Source organism: Tursiops truncatus, chromosome X, assembly GCF_011762595.2.
Source record: "Tursiops truncatus isolate mTurTru1 chromosome X, mTurTru1.mat.Y, whole genome shotgun sequence".
Classification (NCBI taxonomy): Eukaryota; Metazoa; Chordata; class Mammalia; order Artiodactyla; family Delphinidae; genus Tursiops; species Tursiops truncatus.
This window is the reverse complement of record NC_047055.1, coordinates 78,902,564-78,923,378: the sequence shown is the minus strand read 5'-3', so window position 1 is coordinate 78,923,378 and position 20,815 is coordinate 78,902,564. Positions and strand designations below refer to the sequence as shown.

The 20,815-nt window shown below is 51.8% G+C and overlaps 1 protein-coding gene across 6 annotated transcripts; it reads left to right on the top strand.

The window, feature by feature from the left end:
* The first annotated feature begins 4,787 nt into the window (after positions 1–4,787).
* ZMYM3 (zinc finger MYM-type containing 3) lies at positions 4,788–20,182 on the top strand. Of its 6 annotated transcripts, none has more exons than XM_033848970.2 (25): positions 4,788–4,871; positions 6,676–7,361; positions 8,345–8,388; positions 8,715–8,787; positions 9,217–9,511; positions 9,745–9,922; positions 10,276–10,494; positions 10,787–10,937; positions 11,173–11,288; positions 11,456–11,542; positions 11,670–11,820; positions 12,073–12,245; positions 12,448–12,613; positions 13,263–13,360; positions 13,443–13,605; positions 13,882–13,994; positions 14,135–14,309; positions 14,494–14,640; positions 15,089–15,192; positions 15,522–15,690; positions 15,976–16,127; positions 16,722–16,836; positions 17,424–17,678; positions 18,468–18,585; positions 18,702–20,182. In XM_033848970.2, the coding sequence occupies exons 2-25, from the start codon at positions 6,695–6,697 to the stop codon at positions 18,892–18,894; spliced, it is 4,122 nt and encodes a 1,373-aa protein (XP_033704861.1). In that variant the 5' UTR covers positions 4,788–4,871; positions 6,676–6,694; the 3' UTR covers positions 18,895–20,182. The 6 variants fall into 6 exon arrangements, with proteins under 6 accessions (XP_033704861.1, XP_033704860.1, XP_073655105.1 ...); XM_033848969.2 differs by lacking the exon at positions 4,788–4,871 and adding an exon at positions 5,376–5,470; XM_073799004.1 differs by lacking the exon at positions 4,788–4,871 and adding an exon at positions 5,459–5,483.
* The last annotated feature ends 633 nt before the right edge of the window (positions 20,183–20,815 follow it).

Genomic DNA, 20,815 nt, shown 5'->3' with positions numbered 1-20,815 from the left:
GCATGGGCTCTAGGTGCGTGGGCTCCGTAGTCGCAGCGCACAGGGCTCTAGGGTGCACGGGCTTAGTTGCACCACGGCACGTAGGATCTTCCCAGACCAGGGCTCGAACCCATGTCCCCTGCATTGGCAGGCGGATTCTTAACCACTGCACCATCAGCGAAGTCCCAACTCCCAGTTACCTACCCAAGAGAACTGAAAACGTGTTCACATAAAAGCTTGTAAAAGTGAATGTTTATAGCAGCGTTATTCATAATAGCCAAAAGGTACATCAACTGATGAATGGTTAAGCAAATATGGTATATCTGTACAATGGGATATTATTCAGTCATAAAAAAGTAATGAAGTTCTGATACATGCTACAACATGGATGAACCTTGAAAACATGCTAAGTGGAAAAAGCCAGTCACAAAAGACCACATATTATATGATTCTATTTATATGAAATGTTCAGAATAGGGGAATCTATGGAGAAAAGAAGTAGAACAGTGCTTGCATAAGGCTTTGGGAGATGGAGAGATGGGGGAAGATAGCTAAAGGGTACAAGGTTTCTTTTTAAAATGATGAAAATGTAAAATCGACTGTGGTCATTAATGGTTGCACATATCTGTGAATATACTAAAATCCATTAAGTTGTATACTTTAAATGGGCAAATTGTATAGTATATGAATTCTATCTCAATAAAGCTCTTATTAAAAAAAAGAAAGTATAAGTGGGACCTAAAGAAGTAATAATAACCTAAGTTGATTTCCCAAGGGACAGCACCACAGCAGAAAGTCCTGTAGAGATCCTGGAACCCATATAGACCCTAGGGTGTGTGTCTCATAAAGTCAGTTGACCTCCTGTGGAGTGAATTAGGATATGTTGCCTCCCAAATTGGGAGAGATGTTTGGACAGGAGAGAGTGAATGTTAAAGAGTGGCGTGTAGTCAGAATCACACTAAATCAGACTGCCACCGTTGGACTTGCTGATAAGGAGGAATAGGCGCGCTTTTACTACATTTCACTGATTTTTCTTCATTTTTTTTAAAGTTTCAAATAATACTGTGTTTTAAAACTTTCTTAGCAATACAAAAAGAATTTTGCTCTCAATAGAATATTCGTTTGATAATTTTCACTGAAGCAGTGTTATTGACTCTGCTTAATTTTTTATTGAAGTATAGTTGATTTACAATGTTGTGTTGATTTCTGCTGTACAGCAAAGTGATGCAGTTATACATATATACACACTCTTTTTTATATTCTTTTTTAAATTATTTTTATTTATTTTTGGCTGCGTTGGGTCTTTGTTGCTGTGCGCAGGCTTTCTCTAGTTGCGGTGAGCGGGGGCTACTCTTTGTTGCGGTGCACAGGCTTCTCATTGCGGTGGCTTTTCTTGTTGTGGAGCATGGGCTCTAGGCACGCAGGCTTCAGTAATTGCAGCACACGGGCTCAGTAGTTGTGGCACGCAGGCCCTAGATAGAGCACGTGGGTTTCAGTAGTTGTGGCTTGCGGGCTTAGTTGCTCCTAGGCATGGGAGATCTTCCCAGACCAGGGATGGAACCCATGTCCCCAGCATTGGCAGGTGGATTCTTAACCACTGTGCCACCAGAGAAGTCCCTATATTCTTTTCCATCATGGTTTATCACAAGATATTGAATACAATTCCCTGTGCTGTACAGTCAGTAGGGCCTTCTTTTTTATCTATTCTATATATAATAGTTTGCATCCATTGACTCCAAACTCCCACTCCTTCCCTCCCCCAACCCCCTCCCCCTTGGCAACCACAAGTCTGTTCTTTATGTCTGTGAGTCTGTTTCTGTTTCATAGATAGGTTTGTTTGCATCATATTTTAGATTCCACATATAAGTGATATCATGTGGTATTTGTCTTTCTCTTTCTGACTTACTTCACTTAGTATTATCATCTCTAGGTCCACCCATGTTGCTGCAAATGGCATTATTTCATTCTTTTTTATGGCTGAGTAGTATTCTTCTTTTTAAAGATAAAGATGAAGATTCCTTATCTTTGCCTGCCTGCCTTTGCTCCCCTCTTGCTTCACTCTTACCTCTTTCCTTATATCATAGAAATATTACTACAATTTGAGTTCATTGAGGCTTTTTTTCCCCTCTCTCTCCCTTATTCATTCATCCAACAAACATATCAAGGACTATGCTAGATGCTGGAGACAGATATGAGTAAGAACTGGTCCCTATTGTTGAGGAGCTCACGGTCTAGCAGTTCCCCAAAGTCTCTCTAAATGGATATTTCCTTTTCTTCATTCCATGGTAATTTAGAATGGTATAAGACATTAAATAAGAATCCATATGTTTCCAGAGTCGGTTCTAAAGAGTGAACTTCACTCTAATCAAATGGCTGCCAAATAGAATAGATCCAATTGTTTGATCAAGTTACATGTAGCCTTGCCTGTCATAAAAAAATAATAAAAGTTTGACACCCAGCGTAGTTCAGTAAAGCATGGCACATGCAAATGATGGAATAATATACAGCCATTACAATTATGTTGTAGAACATATTGTACAAGATAATTCCAATTTTGTAAAAAAAAAAGTATGCAAAAAGAAAACAAAGGACTGGAAGGATATACATCAAAAAGAGTAGTGGTTATCTCCAGGTATGATGGATAGGATAAAAGTGATCATTGCTTTCTTCTTCAGATCTTCTATGCTTTCCAAAACTTTTACAGTGAACATTTATATTTTTGTAATCAGAAAAGTATATATATAATTAAAATGAAAGAACTCTCATGAAGACAGGGACTGAGTTTTTACCTGTCTTATAGTATTACAGAGCTTTAGGAGTGCTTTATAAATGGTGAATAACAAGTAACAGAATTGAGTACTATGCCATAAATGTAACAAGGCTGAAAATGAGAGTGTTGAATTGCAGGCCATACTCTTACTCAACACCTTCCCTGTCATCCCCCATCAGCCCATTTATGTTAGAGCTTTTCATCTGTGGCTGATACATACTCAAACCTATCAACTATGGGCACTCTTGGCTTACTCAAAGAGAAAAAGTAGATATTTATTTTAAGGACATGAAGGTTCCAGGGTGTGAAGTCCCAAATCTTTCATAAGTCAGCTCTATTTCTCTTATAATAGTAACAAGTATCTATTAAACACCTGCTATATGTCAGGCAAGTGCACACCTCAATCTTAGTAGCATTGCTATGCGGTATCATTATCCCCAGTATTTCTTTCCAGTCTTTTTCTAAGTATACATGTATATAGAATTTCTCTACAAAGTTGGTATCATATTTTAACTCCTGTAAAAAATGTAACATTATATCTGGAGCGTTTTCATGTCTCATTTGCTTTTTTAATAGACTTTATTTTTTTTTAAAGAAGATGTTGGGGGTAGGAGTTTATTAATTAATTTATTTATTTTTGCTGTGTTGGGTTTTCGTTTCTGTGCAAGGGCTTTCTCTAGTTGTGGCAAGTGGGGGCCACTCTTCATTGTGGTGCTCCGGCCTCTCACTATCGCGGCCTCTCTTGTTGCAGAGCACAGGCTACAGACGCGCAGGCTCAGTAGTTGTGGCTCACGGGCCTAGTTGCTCCATGGCATGTGGGATCCTCCCAGACCAGGGCTCGAACCCGTGTCCCCTGCATTAGCAGGCAGATTCTCAACCACTGCGCCACCAGGGAAGCCCCTGTAGACTTTAATCTTTTAGAGTAGTTTTATGTTTGCAGCAAAATAGTAATTTGTAGTAACGGTTGTTAATTACTACATCCATTGTATGAATATAACCAAAATTGATTTGACCAATCTTCTATTGTACATTTAGATGGTTTTCTTATCTCTGTTTTAAAGATGAGAAAAATAAGACCTGGTGACTTGACAAGAGACAAATCCAAAGTCAACTGGTTAAAAAGCAGGCAGAGTTGAGATTAGAATTCTGGTCTATCTGTCTCCAGAACTCACACACATTGCCTCTGAATACACCATCAGTCCCCTTTAGATTGTCTCCCCTCAGTTTGAAACCAGGCATTCTCCACAACCAGAGCAGTCAAGGATCCAAGCATGTGTTGAGGAGGGCAGGCAATACAAAAGAACGACGTGACCCAACTGAGATGGAACAAATTGAAAATGCAAAAGGAGGTACAGGGACACAGAAATAAGCAGAAGGTGTGAGATGGGTGCACAGTATACTGGTTAAGATAAAGAGAAAGCTGCGTTTGGGAAACCTAAAGGGGAAAACTCTTGCTTTTATCTCTGTATATAGGAGAGAGCAAAGATAACCTCAAGGCCATGGGGGGAGCCAGGAAGGATAAGGTTTCTGAGAAAGTGAATGAGATAAGGGAGGATAAAACTCCGGAGGACTACAAGGCTAGCAGAGGCTTAGTGTGGGAAGGAAGAAAGGCCCAGGTCAAAGAGGCAGGCCAGAGCAGGCACTGGACACCAAACCTAAAAATGTGATGGGACTCCCTTCCAGCCTGAGCCTCTTCTAGTATCTCAGATACTAAATACCCTCCAGCGTTTAGGGGTCGGAGTGGGAAAGTGGAGAGAGCGGGGATTGTAAAGTGCTCTAACTCTAATGGGGACTGAGAATGGATCCTGGCACACATTTTTTAAAGCCAGTAGGCCTAATGCTAATGCCTCCTCCCCCTACCCCACTTCCCTAGCTTCAACCCCAGCCACACCCACACGCTAAGGACCATCCAGGAGGGGGAGTGTGTGTGTGCGCACGCGCGTGCGTGCTCGTGCCTAAGAGAGCCTGAGAGACAGAGACGAGACAAAAAGAGACCGGGAGAGAGAGAGTGCGCGCCAGAGTGGGGGGGGGGGGAGAGAGAGAGGGACAAGGACAGAAAGAGGGAGGGAGGGAGACAGAGACAGAGAGACAGAGAAAGGAGGAAGGAGAGCTGTCGGCATCGGTGAGGAAAACTACTGAAGAGATAACGCTGGGGGCTCCTGCGCGAAGACTCAGGGAGAAGATCTCAGAACTTACCCTAAGACCGTGGAAGGAGTGGGGGAATGTCTTTGCAGGACCTGGTTTTGGGGTCATCAGGCAGTAACGGTTACTGCATAGGCGTTGTCACTGAGCCAGAGCCATTTAACTCGCCCTGGGTGGCTGGAGACCAGGCTTAAGACACCCCACAACTCTGAGTCTCAGAATGGTTAGGGGGGCCCGAGGCTGCAGACAAGGGGAGGAGGGGCACGTGAGGGTTGGGTCACTGCCTCCCCCCACCCTTCGCTGTCACTCATTACCCCAACAGTCGCCCAGGGGGCGGGCCCCGGAGAGGTGGGGTTGGGGGGGAGGGTAATCTTGGCAGGCGCCTGCGGCATGGCGTAGGTAGGGACTGTTGAGGGGGGCGGACGCCGGGGGGTTGAACACGAGTGGGAAGCAGAGAGAGACACGGGGAGGGGGAGGGGACCGGGAACCATTTGAATGAGAGGAGGGGATCACGGGTAGAGTGGGCTCCAGGAGGTAGGGCGGGCACGGGTGTTGACGGGGGCCAGACTCTCAAGCCAGGTAAGGGAAGCAGGTGCGTAGATCTGTTTTTTGTGGGTTAGTGTACTCGGCCCTTTGGTGGAGAGGGGGTGCCGCCTTCCCCGGGGGCGGGCTTCCAAGCTCCGGAGGCTAGCTTTTCCTCCTCAACTAACGGGGCCCCGGGCGGGGGCTCAAGCTCCATCTCCAGTGCCGACGTTCCACTCCACAATTTCCAGGCATCCACTGGGCTGGGAGTCTCGCGCCGGGGGCCGGCGCTGTCTCGCGAGCCCCCTCCTCGAGCCAGCCAATGGGGTTGGTTGCTGGCGCCGCCCGCCCGCCTGGTGCAGAGCGCTGGGCGCTGTGAGCGGCGCTGCCATTTAAAGGGGCCGCGACCCCTGTCCCGGCTGCTAGGGAGGGAGGTGGAGAAGGAGCGCGGGGCCGTCGCTGTCTGCAGTTCTAGGCTTGTAGCCTTTACACTAACCCTGCCGCAGGTAGGGGTCGAGCCTGATAAAGCCGAACCGAACCTGCAGGCGGGTTCTCGCAGTAGCCGGGAGGGGGGTCTAAGGAGAGATCGTAGCTCCAAAATGTCTTCCTGTAAATGCCTGAGGTGGGGGGTGGGCAACAGGAGAAGGAGGACTGGGGGAGCAATAGGAAAGGGGGACTGGGCTGAGGAAGTGGGCGACCCTGAAAGGTAACTGGGGGGGGAGGGGTTAGGAAGGGCAGTTTGTGGGGGCGAGGGAAGGGCTGAGGGAGGACCATGCAACGCGGGGAGGGGGGGTGGGGCCAGACAGGGTGGGTAAAGACTGGGCAACTGGGGGTCTCTAGGAGAGAGGGGAGGGGATAGAAACTGAGAACGCGGGGGCGGGAAAGGCTCCTGTTGGCAGCGGCCCTGGGAGACTCTAAGGGGGCGTTCAGCCCGCGTTGTGGGGGGGAGTGAAAGGTGAGGGGGGAGGGGAACTGGGAGTTGCAGTGGGGTGGCGGGGGCTAGGCGGGCGGGTGGAACGACGGACTGCCTGGCGAGTGGGGCACAGGGCCAGGGCGGGGAACGCCTCTCCCCACAGGGGGCGCTGTATGTTGGTGGGGGGAGTGGTCATTTGCACTAAAGCCTGTGGAAATGCTTGTCTGTTGTGGTGGGGGCGATTCAAGAGAAATCCAAGTGGATGATGGGGTGTGTCCCAGAGCCTATATAAGAAGGAATTCTGGCGAAGACCACCTCTTCTGTCCTCTTTTCTACCCCTAACCTACAGCCTATATCCAGTCATCCTCATGGACCCCAGTGATTTCCCCAGTCCGTTTGACCCGTTGACCCTGCCAGAGAAGCCCCTGGCTGGAGACCTTCCAGTTGACATGGAATTTGGAGAGGATCTACTGGAATCCCAGACTGCCCCAACTCGAGGATGGGTCCCCCCTGGCCCTTCTCCATCCTCAGGAACCCTGGACCTGCTTGATACCCCTGCTGGCCTGGAAAAAGACCCTGGAGTCCTGGATGGAGCCACTGAGCTGCTGGGGCTGGGAGGGCTGCTCTATAAAGCCCCCTCCCCCCCAGAGGTGGACCATGGTCCTGAGGGGACCCTTGCATGGGATGCAGGAGATCAGACCCTAGAGCCTGGACCAGGGGGCCAGACCCCTGAGGTGGTGCCACCTGACCCAGGGGCTGGGGCAAATCCCTCTTCACCTGAGGGGCTACTAGAGCCTTTGGCTCCAGATTCTCCAATAACCTTGCAGTCCCCACATATTGAAGAGGAGGAGACCACCTCCATAGCTACAGGGCGAAGGGGCTCCCCTGGGCAGGAGGAGGAGCTTCCCCAAGGGCAGCCACAGAGCCCAAATGGCCCCCCCAGCCCTTCAGTGGGAGAGACTCTGGGGGATGGAATCAACAGTTCTCAGACTAAACCTGGGGGCCCTAGCCCCCCTGCACACCCTTCCTTGCCAGGTAGGTTGCCTGATCAGCTGGAAAATCAAGGATGGGGAGAGGGTGGGGGTAAGGAGGGTGGCTGTGTGTTTGGGGAAGAAGTTGTGGGAGGAGGGTGGAGAGATAAGCGTAGGGATGTGTATGGAGGAGTTGGGAGTTTGGAAGGAGGAGTGGGGGTGTGGTGAAGAAGGTTAAGGAAAGTAGGGGTAGGGGGAGCTCAGTGGCTGTGGAGGAGAAATAGGAGTGAGTTTTCAGGGGGTGAGTTGAGAAGACTGGGTTCGGTGGCAGAGGTTCCCTTTTTCTTCCCCCAGTGGGCTTTTGGTACCAGGGTCCTCCTTCCTTCGGGATTTGGGGAGGACACCAGGCTTCTTGGTTCTAAGATCTTTCTAGCTGTTTTGTTCTAGATGAGACTGGGGTTTCTGGGTTTGATGAATGATAACTAGGCTCTGGAGCCACCAAGTGCATAGTGATTTCAGAGGAATGGTAGACATGCAGGGCCTAGGATTGTGTCTCTGATAGGGGAGGGCCAGCCTAGACTTGAGAGGCTCTCATTTCTCCCCAATTCTGCCTAGTGTTGTGCCTCTTCCAGGCTGTGACCAGGGTCTTAGGGCTTATATAACCACCTGAGTCCAGGGGAACCTCCCCATACATTAATGCTTCCTTTTTCCCTTGCTACCTTTGGGTGGTTGCATTTGTTTTTGTTGATAAACTATAAATGCTTGATGAAAGGTGTGTTACTTGTATTTCCTTAACTCCCAATGATTGGGACAGAAAGCTGGTGGGAAGGTAGGATTTTTTTCATGGAGAATAGCTGCGCGCCGCCCCCCCTCCTTAGTGCAGAGCTCAAGGTAACCCTGAGAGGGGCCCCAAGAAGCCACAGGCACTCGAGTTTTCCCTTTCAGTTTTGAGTAAGTTCTTCCCCAGGAATGGAGGTGGGGGTTGGGCCAGGGAGGGGGTGGTGAAGGCAGGCTCAAGATTTAGGTTGCTTTCTGCTTCCTTTGCAGGAGATGGCCTGACTGGGAAGGCAAGTGAGAAGCCGCCTGAGAGGGTGAGGGGGGGAGGGGATTGGAAGGAGTCTGGTTCCCCCTGTAGCTCTGGGAAGGACAGACCCTTCATTTTCCCTCCCAGATGTTGCTCTGTGGGGAGGGTATGTGTGAGGAGAGTTAGGAGGAGGGAGGGAGTGCTTGTGTCTATTGCTTCTTAAGGAGAAGGTCCAGCCTCCTTTTCTCCCCTCCTCCTAAGGGCAGGGCCAAGGGTCCCTACTCTCCCTTCCCCCTCCTATTTCTGTACCCCCCCCCCAAACCCTGTACTAGTGCAGCTGGCCCTTTAGCCTGGCCCTGGTGTCAGCTTTCCTCCCCTCCCCATGTTTCCAAGGTGCAGAAGAGAAGCGAGCGCGTTAGAAGAGTAGAGCCTCCAAAACCTGAGGTTGTGGATTCCACTGAGAGCAGTGAGTAGGCCTTGAGGAAGTGTGACCCAGTGGGATGTGGCGGCCACGGATCTCAGGGCTCCTGTAGTGCCGCACTCTGCAGAGTGCAAAGCGCCTGTCTCTGCTCTGGGTTGGCATGGGAACCAGGGGCAGTGGGGGAAATTGAAAACAAGAGCAGTGAGAATGGAGTTTCCTGTTTCAGCTCTGCCATCCCTGTCCCTGAATCTTCTCACTTGGATCCCTTCCTTCCCCTCCCTGGGAGGTTACAGAGTAACTAAGGGAGAGTGACACCGGGTGGCTTGAGATTCCAATGTAATAGGGGCGGGGTATAAAGCCAAGAACTACAGGGATTGGGGATCCCAGGATCAGCTGAGCTACCTGTTGGTCAGGTGATGGCTGGAGGCCTGGTCCCTCAGCCTTTTCTCCCCGCCCCTCCCCCCTCTTCCTCAGTTCCAGTGTCAGATGAGGATTCTGATGCCATGGTAGATGACCCCAACGATGAGGACTTTGTGCCATTCCGGCCCCGGCGCTCTCCTCGCATGTCCCTACGCTCAAGCGTGGCACAGAGGACTGGGCGCTCAGCGGTAGGCACCAAGATGACTTGTGCCCACTGCCGGACACCACTGCAGAAGGGCCAGACGGCCTACCAGCGCAAGGGGCTGCCACAGCTCTTCTGCTCTTCATCCTGTCTCACCACCTTCTCCAAGAAGCCCTCCGGCAAAAAGACCTGTACCTTCTGCAAGAAGTACGTGAGGGTCCCGGGCTGTGGGGAGGGCAGGGATCGGGCTGGGAGTAAAGGGTGAGACAGAGACTATGTTAGCAAGAACCTAGCAAAGTGGAACTGGGAGAGAGGTGATTTAGGGAGGGGGTCCGAGAGTATTTTGGTTCTGTGGTCATTGATCCCAGAGGAGGGGGGTGGAGGCTGATGAAATGAGAGGGTGGTACTGAGTGAATGTGCAAACCTGTCCCCACCTCCAGGGAGATCTGGAACACCAAGGACTCAGTTGTGGCGCAGACTGGTTCAGGAGGCTCCTTCCATGAGTTCTGCACGTCTGTCTGTCTCTCTCTGTATGAGGCCCAGCAGCAGCGCCCAATCCCCCAGTCTGGGGATCCCGCCGATGCCACTCGCTGCAGTATATGCCAGAAGACTGGAGAGGTGAGGAAGCTCGATGGGGGCTAATTTACAGAGCCTGGCCAGCCCTGAGCTGCCCCTGCAATCCTGGGGCTGCAGGGGCCAGGCCCTGTGGAAGAGGGGAGTGGGGAGGGGTAGCAGCCATCGTGAGGGAGCGTATTCAAGGATAGAGCTTCTCCAGGATGTGTGCAGCTGGCCTTCCTTGCCTCCCAGGACCTCACCATCAAGTCGGCAGCCCGATGTGCAGGTTGGGGGGTCCCTGGGCCCACTGTCTGCTGTGAAGGTCTAGGGTGAGGCGGGGCGGGCCGTCCTTGCACTAGGGTGGGTGGTGGTGGCCAGGCCCTAGCTCAGGGTATGTGTGTGTGTGTATGTGGCAGGTCCTGCACGAGGTCAGCAATGGCAGCGTGGTGCACCGGCTCTGCAGCGACTCTTGCTTCTCCAAATTCCGGGCCAACAAGGGACTGAAAACCAACTGTTGTGACCAGTGTGGGGCTTACATCTACACCAAGACCGGGAGCCCTGGCCCCGAGCTCCTCTTCCACGAGGGCCAACAAAAGCGGTTCTGCAACACAACCTGCTTGGGGGCGTACAAGAAGGTGGGGCCGAGGGAGTAGTGCATTAGAGGGCTGTGGAAGGGGGTGCGGTCCTTGGGTGAGAAATAAAGGTGCCTGATGGGTCGAGGGCTGGGAGAAATAAAACGAATAAAGGGGGTTTCAATTGTATCTGTTATGTTTTATTTTTGAAGCTGGCTGGTGGATACACAGGTCTTTGTTATCTCATCATCTATACTTTTTTTGTATGCCTGAAATATTTCATGTTTTAAAAATTTAAAAAAATAAAAGTGAAGGGACAAATCCAGCCTCAGCCTCTCCTTCCCCATCCTCACAGAAAAACACACGGGTGTACCCATGTGTCTGGTGCAAGACCCTGTGTAAGAACTTTGAGATGCTATCCCATGTGGACCGTAATGGCAAGACCAGCTTGTTCTGTTCCCTGTGCTGTACCACCTCTTACAAAGTGAAGCAGGCAGGGCTCACTGGTAGGTGCAAAGCCCTCTTCTCTGAGACCCCTGCTGGCCTTCCTTCCACCTCCCATACTCCCTTCTTCTAAAGTAACCCCTGCTGCCCGACTTCAGCCCCAACCACATCTTCCCGTGGATTTCCTGTTCCATCTCTGCACTGCCTTACACCTTCTGTGTGCTCTCTCTCTCTCTTTCTCTCTCTCTCTCTTTCTCTCTCTCTCTTTCTCTCTCTCCTTTTCTCTCTATGCCCCAGGCCCTCCCCGACCCTGCAGCTTCTGCCGCCGCAGCCTCTCTGACCCCTGTTACTACAACAAGGTTGATCGCACAGTCTACCAGTTCTGCAGCCCCAGCTGCTGGACCAAGTTCCAGGTACTCCAAACCCTGGACCAGGGATAAAGGGTGTGGCGACGTAGAGAGGGTATGAGATTTGGGGTAGGTAGGCCTGGGCAGAGCAAAGAACAAGCCTGACTTCCCCTACCCCTACCCGCCCACCACACACATCTTGCCCCTCCCTTACTTGTCTTCCTTCCCTCCAGCGCACAAGCCCCGAGGGGGGCATTCACCTGAGCTGTCACTACTGCCACAGCCTCTTCAGTGGCAAGCCTGAGGTCTTGGACTGGCAGGTAAGATCCCCACCCCCACCCACATCTCGCTACACAGAGACATCTGTCTGAAGGGGTCCTTCCACTTGGCTCTCGCCAGGTCCAGATGTCACAGCCCTGTCCTCCCCGCCCTGTGCCCCTGTCCCAGGACCAGGTGTTCCAGTTCTGCTGCCGTGATTGCTGTGAGGACTTCAAGCGTCTTCGGGGTGTGGTGTCCCAGTGTGAGCACTGCCGGCAGGAGAAACTCCTGCATGAGAAGCTCCGATTCAGTGGGGTGGAGAAGAGCTTCTGCAGCGAAGGTAAGGAGATGGGGAAGGGGCAGAGGGCTCTGTACCTCACAGCTGGGGAGAATGGCAGATTAAGTAAGGAGGGCTTGCAGTGTGGTCTGCGGGGCCAGGGCCTTCTGCTCAGGATGCTCTACCCCGTCTGTCCCCAGGCTTTGGGCACGGGAGGTTGTTAGAGGTTTCAGGTGCACCGCCTTGAAAAGGTTGGGTCTCACGGCCATGGAGATTTCTGCGTCTCTGGACTCTTCCCTCTCGCCCCCTTTCCAGGCTGTGTGCTGCTGTACAAACAGGACTTCACTAAGAAGCTGGGATTGTGTTGTATCACTTGTACTTACTGCTCCCAGACCTGCCAGCGCGGAGTCACCGAGCAACTGGACGGCAGCACCTGGGACTTCTGCAGCGAGGACTGTAAGAGCAAGTACCTGCTGTGGTACTGCAAGGTAAGGGGGGCAGCACGTTACAAAGGAGGGAAAAGGTGGCAGGGAGCATGGGCTCTTGTGCTGCCATCAGGGTGTGGGCTGATCTCCAGGGAGGGGGCTCCGGCTTACCCAGCCTCCAAGGGGAGCAGCACGGCTTATCCCAGGGCAAAGGGCCCAGCACATTTTAGGGAGGCAGGTCTGACCATCCTGTTGACACCCTCAGGCTGCCCGGTGCCATGCCTGTAAGCGCCAGGGGAAGCTGCTGGAGACCATCCACTGGCGTGGGCAGATCCGTCATTTCTGCAACCAACAATGTCTGCTACGTTTCTACAGCCAGCAGAACCAACCCAACCTGGATACCCAGAGTGGGCCCGAGAGCCTCCTGAACAGTGAGTCCTGGGCAGGGGGCACAGTCTGTTAGAACTGGCCTGGACTCTTCTGATCCTGGGCCTGGCCCCTTTCTTCTTCCTCTCCCGCTTTCACCTCATCCCTGGCCAGAGGTCCTGGTACTGCATTCTCTTTCAGCTTCCGGACTGTAGAGGTACTAGAGGAGTCTCGTTTCAAGGTTCTGAGAGTTAGATCCTACTGATTTTCTATAAAGGATTTATTGTAGGGAATGGGTACCTGCCCAGGTAGGGTGGGGCATATGGGGGCTGTGGTTAGTTTTAAGAGAGAAGGAAGTGTTGGCATAAGCTCTGCCTTTAGTGAGAGTGAAGGCTGTTGTTTCTAGAATGTTACCCTGGCCCCTCCGCACTCCAGGGGTACTAAACTCCTGAGGGCCATCTAAATGGAAGGCCTTAAATTATGGGTCATTGGGGGGACACTATTTTTCATCCTTGGCATCCAGGAGCAAAGAATCTTTTTGGCCACTATTGCTGGGACCTAGAGAAGACTAGACCTGGGGGCGGGGGTGGAGGGAAAATTTGAGACTTCCCATTCGTATTTGGTGTTCTCTTAATGAAGCTCTCCTGGAGCAGGGGTGAGGAAAATGGAGAGCTAGTGCCTCAGCTGAGAGCTTTCGTTTGCTTTGATCTACAGGTCAGTCTTCTGAGGCGAAGCCCCAGACACCCTCTCAGACCAAAGTGGAGAACAGCAACACTGTAAAGACCTCAGAGGAAAATGGGAATCTGGGCAAGGTCAGGGCAAAAGCCAGGGGGTAGGATGGTCTCAGAGGAGGGTACCGTAGTCAGCAGCACTAAAATTCCTTTGTCTTTGCAGATCCCTGTGAAGATCCGAACAGCCCCCGCTGCTCCCACCCCTCCTCCACCCCCACCGCCCCCAGCAACACCCCGCAAAAACAAAGCTGCCATGTGTAAACCACTGATGCAGAATCGGGGGGTCTCCTGCAAGGTGGAAATGAAGTCCAAAGGGAGTCAGACAGGTGAGTGAGGGTGCTGAGACGCCACAGGCTGTATTCCATGGTCTTGGGCCTCCAGCCCTGTGCCTGGGAGCTGGACAAGGGGGTTTCTTAGGTGGCCGAAGCGTCCTGCATATTGTCGTCCTAGAATCCCAGAGTTGTCTCTCAACATTTGGTTCAAGGGCAGTTTTGTGACACTGAGCACGTGTTAGAGCTTTGCGGGGGTAACAAGCACCAGGTCCTGGGTCAGATGTGACCCATCTGGCAGGCACTCTGAGAAGACCCCTTTTTTGTCAGCAGAAGAGTGGAAGCCACAGGTGATCGTGCTGCCCATCCCAGTGCCCATCTTTGTGCCAGTGCCTATGCATCTGTACTGCCAGAAAGTCCCGGTGCCTTTCTCAATGCCTATCCCGGTAAGTTTTCCTGCCCTTCCTGGTGGGGGCCTCCTTTACCCTCCCAGGCTTGAGACCCACCCTGCCCCCTCCCTCTCACCAGCCGTTCCTCTCATCTGCTGGTATGGTTCTTGGCGTTTAGTTGGGATTCGTGCCTCCAGGTGCCTGTGCCCATGTTCCTGCCCACTACCTTGGAGAGCACAGACAAGATTGTGGAGACCATCGAGGAGCTGAAGGTGAAGATCCCTTCTAACCCCTTGGAGGCCGACATCCTGGCTATGGCAGAAATGATTGCAGAGGCCGAGGAGTTAGACAAGGCCTCATCTGACCTTTGTGGTATGCCATGGACAGCGGCGGTGAGGGAGACAGGGTGCTGCCAGTCTGTCTCTGCCTAAGGGGGCGGAGAGTGGTGATCTCGGTGCCTGGCGGGATGGGGGAATAGTTGGGATCAGCCCCTGAAAGCCAGTTGAGGGCGCCAAGTAGGAGCTGCAGGGACTAAGCCAACCTCTCTGCCTCCCAGATCTCGTGAGCAACCAGAGTGCAGAGGGACTTCTGGAAGACTGCGACCTGTTTGGGCCAGCTCGGGATGATGTCCTGGCCATGGCCGTCAAGATGGCCAATGTGTTGGATGAGCCTGGGCAAGACTTGGAGGCGGACTTCCCCAAAAGTGAGTAGGATTCAGGGCGTGCCCGCTGTGTACAGTAGCATTTGCGCTATCAGGAAAGGAGTGTTCCTTGTTACCCCGAGCATGACCCTAAACAGAAGACTGTCACAGGGAGTGGTGCCAGAGATACCGGGACAGGCAGACTATTCTATGCTTGAATCTTGTTGTTGTTGTTTTTTTAATTGTGGTAAAACATATAACATAAAATTTACCATCTTAACCATGTTTAAAAGTTTACAGTTCAGTAGTGCTAGGAACGTTCCCATTGTTGTGAGTTTTTGTGTGTATGTGCCTCTGAGCACGTTCTCAGTATATAGCTTTGTCCTGGTGACCACGATGAAGCTGTCTGGGAGGCTCATCTCGAGTCAGGTGAACAAGTAGCAGGGGTGGGGTGGGAGGACTACAGGGTTGAGGTCTTAGAAAATTGATTTCTTCTTCCTTTCCCCTCTAGATCCTTTAGATATTAACCCCAGCGTAGATTTCCTGTTTGATTGTGGCCTGGTAGGGCCTGAGGACGTGTCTACTGAACAAGACCTTCCCCGAACCATGAGGAAGGTGAGGGCTGGGGCTGCTGTATCCACAAAAGAGGGATGGAGGCTCAAAGGGCGGGGTGGGGGGTGGCTTTCGTAGCCAAGTCAGCAGCCTTAGTTTCGCCTTCCCTAGCCTCCTTTCTCCACCACTGTGAGTGCTAAGGTACAGCCAAACTCTGCTCTCTCCCCAGTTCATCAGAGGTTATAAGAGCTGTTCCTGGGGTTCTGCGCTGTGGAAGCTTGCTGTGTTCTTTCATCAGTCCCCACCTCCCCTGGTGGTGAACACTGTCCTGACTAGCTTCCATGGTGCCCTGGCCTTACCTCCACCACTCCCTCCTTTCTCTTCCCCTCCAGGGTCAAAAGCGGCTGGTGCTTTCAGAGAGCTGTTCCCGGGACTCCATGAGCAGCCAGCCTAGCTGTACTGGACTCAACTATTCATATGGTGTCAATGCTTGGAAGTGCTGGGTGCAGTCGAAATACGCCAATGGAGAAACCAGCAAGGGTGATGAGCTGCGCTTTGGCCGTAAGTACCCAGGCGGGGAGCAGGGGCAGAGCTGTGATTCAGCTGTAGATGTCTACAAGTGATAAGGCTGTGATCACTTAAGGGTATCCTGTGAAGATGGGGAGCAGTTGCAGAATAAGGGGAGATGCCATCTAGGTTTCAAGGATGAGAGCTCTTTGTGTAATTGGTGGGTTTGTTCTGGAGCTGGACGTGACTAAGGGGTGAAGGGGTTAATGGTGGAGCTAAAGGAAATTCTTAATGTGCAGTTGTCTTAATGCCAGCCACCTCCACTGTGTATCACTGCAGCCAAACCTATGCGTATCAAAGAGGATATTCTGGCCTGCTCAGCTGCTGAGCTCAACTACGGTCTGGCCCAGTTTGTGAGAGAAATCACTCGACCCAACGGTGAACGATATGAACCTGACAGTATCTACTATCTGTGTCTTGGCATCCAACAGGTACCCCTTGCGCCCTGCCTCACTTGCCGTCACTTAACACAGCAGGCAGGGTCCCACCAGAAATGATCCTGTCCCACTCCCTGTTCCTCACCTTGTTTCCTGCCTTGAACAGGCAGCTTGCCTCTCATCTCCTACTCTAGACACGACAAGAAATGAGAATACTCTTCTAAAATCAAAGCTGTGTTCCAGGACTTTTGACCAAGGAGCAGTCTTCATTGCTCTGCGGGTCCCTTTGTCATCCTGAAACTCACTTTAGGAGGGGAGGGATGGGCAGAGCTGGGTTCCCTGAGTGGTGGGGTAATGTTTGGTTCCCACTGGGAGACGTCAGCCATGCCTCAGCTGACAAGGGGGTCTGGGCTTGTGAAGAAGCGGCTGTGACACATCTCTTCCAGACTTCCTCCTCTTCCAGCAAGGCCTCAGCTCCTCAGAGCTGTAGGTATACCTGGGGAAAACCACTCTGGATCACTAAATCCAGCAACTGTTTCCCATGGGCTCCTAATGGTCAAGGTCGCCATGCATGGGGCCTTCGGTCTCATCGTCTTTCCTCTAGGGCCTAGAGTCTAGCTCTATGTGTGTCTGTTTTTCTTTTTCCAGTACTTGTTGGAAAATAACCGAATGGTGAACATTTTCACGGACCTTTACTACCTGACTTTTGTTCAAGAACTCAACAAGTCTCTGAGTACCTGGCAGCCCACACTCCTCCCCAACAGTAAGGGACAGGGACTTAGCAACCCCTCCGCCCTTTCCTCCTTTCTTCCAGTGCACCATTCTGAGTCCAGGGCTCTTGGGTCTGCCACTCTTCACAGAAGGGTCTGAGCATAGACGTGTGTAGTGGGGTCCCTCAGGGTTAAGAGCTAGAGGAGCCAGAGCCCCTGTCCTTGAACATAAGGAGGGGATCAAGACTTAGGTCTGAAGAGCTATCTCTGGGACCCAAAATGGTGACCAGGGTTTGAGTGGTAAGTGAAGGAAAAAAAGGAAGAAGTTGTGGGGCTCCTCAAGGTTTACGTCGACCTGCCTGTAACCTGAGGATGGTGAGCAAAGCTCTGAATGCAGGTGGAAACTGTTAAAAAATAATATCCCCCCCCAAAACCCCCCACCCAATACCGAACCAAAACAAACCCCAAAATCCAGCCCTCCTGTGCAGTATAGCGAGGCGTCAGGGTTTTACGTGCAATGGTCCCTCACCGAATGAGTCTGGCATGCCCAGTGCTTGTGAGCCGGACATGTGGGAGCAGAAGTGGTTGGGTTTGTGTAGTCAATCCCTCCTGACCAGCCTCTCCCCCTTGCCCATTGCAGATACGGTGTTCTCCCGAGTGGAGGAAGAGCACCTCTGGGAGTGTAAGCAGCTGGGGGTCTACTCGCCCTTTGTCCTTCTCAACACCCTCATGTTCTTCAACACTAAGTTTTTTGGGCTGCAGACGGCTGAGGAACACATGCAGCTCTCCTTCACCAACGTGGTGCGGCAGTCCCGCAAGTGTACCACCCCTCGGGGCACCACCAAGGTGGTGAGCATCCGCTACTACGCCCCTGTCCGCCAGAGGAAAGGGCGAGGTACGAAGCTGCCCCCTCCTTTGCTTTTCCCCCCTCTCTACTTTCCCCTTCCGTGCCCCACCGTGCCACCAGGTTGGCCCTCTCCATTGCCCCTAGCTTCTCTATCCTTCCGTTCCTGGGTTTGCAGAAAAGATGAAAACAGCCAGTCCTTCAATCCAATGGGCAGTGGCTATTGCATAAATAGGAGGTCACCAAGCTGCCTGTTTCCCACTTTTCCTCATTTCAGGGCAGTTTACTTTTGGGGCTGGGGGGTTGGGTGTTGGACAGGTGGGAAACTGTTAGGTGTGTTTGGCTGAGGGGAAAAGTTGACAAGAGTGAATGACAGCCTTTCCATCGCTCTTTGCTAGTGGGCATAACTGCCACAGCACCTTGGTTTCCATTCTGGCCCTGGAATCAGTTCCCAAGGTCCCTTCTGAACCTGAGCCTCTACCAGGACTAATGTGCCAGGGGCTGGGGCCATTGCTGTTTATCCCAGAAGGCAACCCCAATCTTGCAGTAGGGTCGTTTTGTCAGTTTTTCCGTGTAACTTCTGAGATCACCTCTTCAGGAAATCAACTTGGGGAAGATGATGGAGACTTTAGCAATGAAAACCAGGGTACACTGCAGAGCAACACCCTGCAGAGCGTTGGGTTGGTACAGAGAGACTGACAGACTCTTCTTCTGCCTTTATTTCTCCATGAGACTGTTTTGTGTCCTGAGGCCTTCCCCCTGTGCCCTAGACTGTGCTCTTGGAGGTGCCTCGTTGAGACTGCACTTTTAAGGAGTCTGGTTCATTCGTCTCCTTCACAGACACCGGTCCTGGGAAACGGAAGAGAGAAGACGAAGCCCCCATCTTAGAGCAGCGTGAGAACCGCATGAATCCCCTCCGCTGCCCTGTCAAGTTCTATGAATTCTATCTCTCAAAATGGTGAGTTGGCAGGTTCGCAGGAATGGCATTAGCGGGGGCGGGGGGACCCACAGGCTCTACTTCGCCCAGGAACTGATCTCTGTCCTCCCGCCCCACCCCCACCCCCACCATTGCAGTCCCGAAAGCCTCCGGACTCGCAACGATGTGTTCTACCTGCAACCTGAGCGGTCCTGCATCGCCGAGTCACCTCTCTGGTATTCTGTGATCCCCATGGACCGCAGCATGTTGGAGAGCATGCTCAATCGTATTCTGGCTGTGCGTGAGATTTATGAGGAGCTGGGTCGTCCCGGGGAGGAAGACCTGGACTAAGCCCACATGCTTCCCGGATCCATCTTTCACACCAATGTCTGTCCCGTGGCCACGTCCCACAGGGCGATTGGCCCAGGAACCAATGCTACTCATTCTGAAGGGCCCTGACTGCCCTTTTCTACTCATCCATTCCCTGCCTTCCCTAGGAATCCCTGGCTTTTGTCTTCTCCCAAACCACTTGACAACTGCAGGGCCCCAGTTCTCTGTACTGAGGGACTGGTCTCCCAGTGATGGGCAAAAACCAGCTAGGCCATTTTCTTTATGTTTCAGAGTAAACCCCTTCTCCTGGGGCCAGACTCTGGGTGGAGTGTTAATGGCTCTGGTGATCCTGTTGGCTTTGGGTTTCCTGACCCATCCCACATAGGTAAAGGCCCTTGTTCCTAGGTTTGGCCAAGGGAAGAACCCAGCTGCCTTCTCTGCCCTGTGCCCACCCCCTTCTCTACTCTTCCCCGGTACCAAGCTAAAGGGTCTTGTATGAAAGATACGAGAGAAAGCATGAAAGTAACGAGGGGACCATTTACCTAAAACACAGAGCTTAGGCACTCTTCCCCTCCCATGAGATAACTGGTGGTTGGAACCTCCTCGCCACCTTGTTCTCCCTCTCCACCCCTGCAAGCATCAACCCTTGGTGCTGCGATTAAAAAAAAATCTTCCAAATGCTTTCTTTCCCTCAAAGGCAGAGAATGACTCTTTAAGTATGGGGAGCAGACTCCTGTCCCCTTGGTTTATGTGTTTGTCTCTCTCTGCCATCTTAGGTTGGCATGAGCCATGGTGTCAACATGCTTAGCCCCCTTCTGTAACTGCTTCCCTTTAGTTCAGTGGACAGAGTTCCCAAGGCAAAAACTACCTTGTGACTTGGGTTGGGGCTGGGTTCCCCACTCTTGTTCTTCCCCCATCGTGAGAGCCAGGCCAAGCCTGTGGGGGCCCTGGGTCATGCAGGATGGGATCTGTAGTCAAAGGTGAGGAGCTGTGGGCGTGGGTCCTGCCCCCACTGCCTCCATCTCCTCTCTTCCCCATCTTGCCTCTGTAGTTCCAGAAAACTCTTAGCACCTGGCAAAGGGGGTACCCAGTTCTTTCCCTGTTGGCTTTGCTGTTCCCCCGCCTCCTTTTTGTGTTTTTATAACTGTCACCAGTTTAGCCACTGTTTAAATTGTATATATTGTTCTGAGGCGCCTGGCCTGTCCCTTCAGTGAGCCATGCCCGCCCTTGTGTTGTAGTGAGAAGCTGTTGTCACGACTAACCTTCTGTCTCTGGAATTGTTTGTTTCAAATAAAGAGTTAAAATTGTCTTTTGCCTTCACTGGGGGAGGGAGAGCAGTGTATGGAGAGGTGAGGGATATAGAGGAGCAATGCTGGACCACTTCAGATCTCTCAAGGTATAAAGAAGTGAGGTATCCCACCACAGGTTGAGAATCATTTTTACCCAGCTCACTGAACGGCCCCACTAGGAGTATGGGCCTTGTTATAACAAATTTCCAAACACTTAAGGGAAAAATTTATTCAGCAGCTGTCTATTAAGGACCTACTATGTTTAAGGACCTAGATTCCATGTTTCAGAGAAGACAGAGATTAACTAGACCGGGATCCTATCCCCAGCAGGCTCCCGGGCTAGAGGGGAGACAGAACGGTGCACAGTTAGTTGCAAGACCGGCAGAATGAAATAAATACCTAGTGCTATGGGAGAGCAGAGGAATAAGGAACTCATTTCAAGTTTACAGGGGGGTTGTGTGCAAGTTCACGAAGGGAGGTGACATTTGACCTGGGCCTCCAAGTGTAGGTAGGAGGGGTTGGGGGACCAGCACAATCAAAGGCTGCGATTTTCTAACCCGGGAGGGACAGGATCAGATCTGTTGCTTTAGGGAGGAGATCCCTAGGACAATATGAAGGATCGGAGGTGGGGCAGATCTGAAAGCCGGGGCAGA

What these genes read in the sequence shown, in the direction of transcription:
- ZMYM3 (XM_033848970.2), top strand. Translation starts at nt 6,695, where the DNA reads ATGGACCCCAGTGATTTCCCCAGTCCGTTTGACCCGTTGACCCTGCCA. An exon ending in GAAGCAGGCAGGGCTCACTG is followed by an intron (nt 10,938 to 11,172) that starts GTAGGTGCAAAG and finishes TCTATGCCCCAG; the next exon opens with GCCCTCCCCGACCCTGCAGC. An exon ending in TGTGTCTTGGCATCCAACAG is followed by an intron (nt 16,128 to 16,721) that starts GTACCCCTTGCG and finishes TTCTTTTTCCAG; the next exon opens with TACTTGTTGGAAAATAACCG.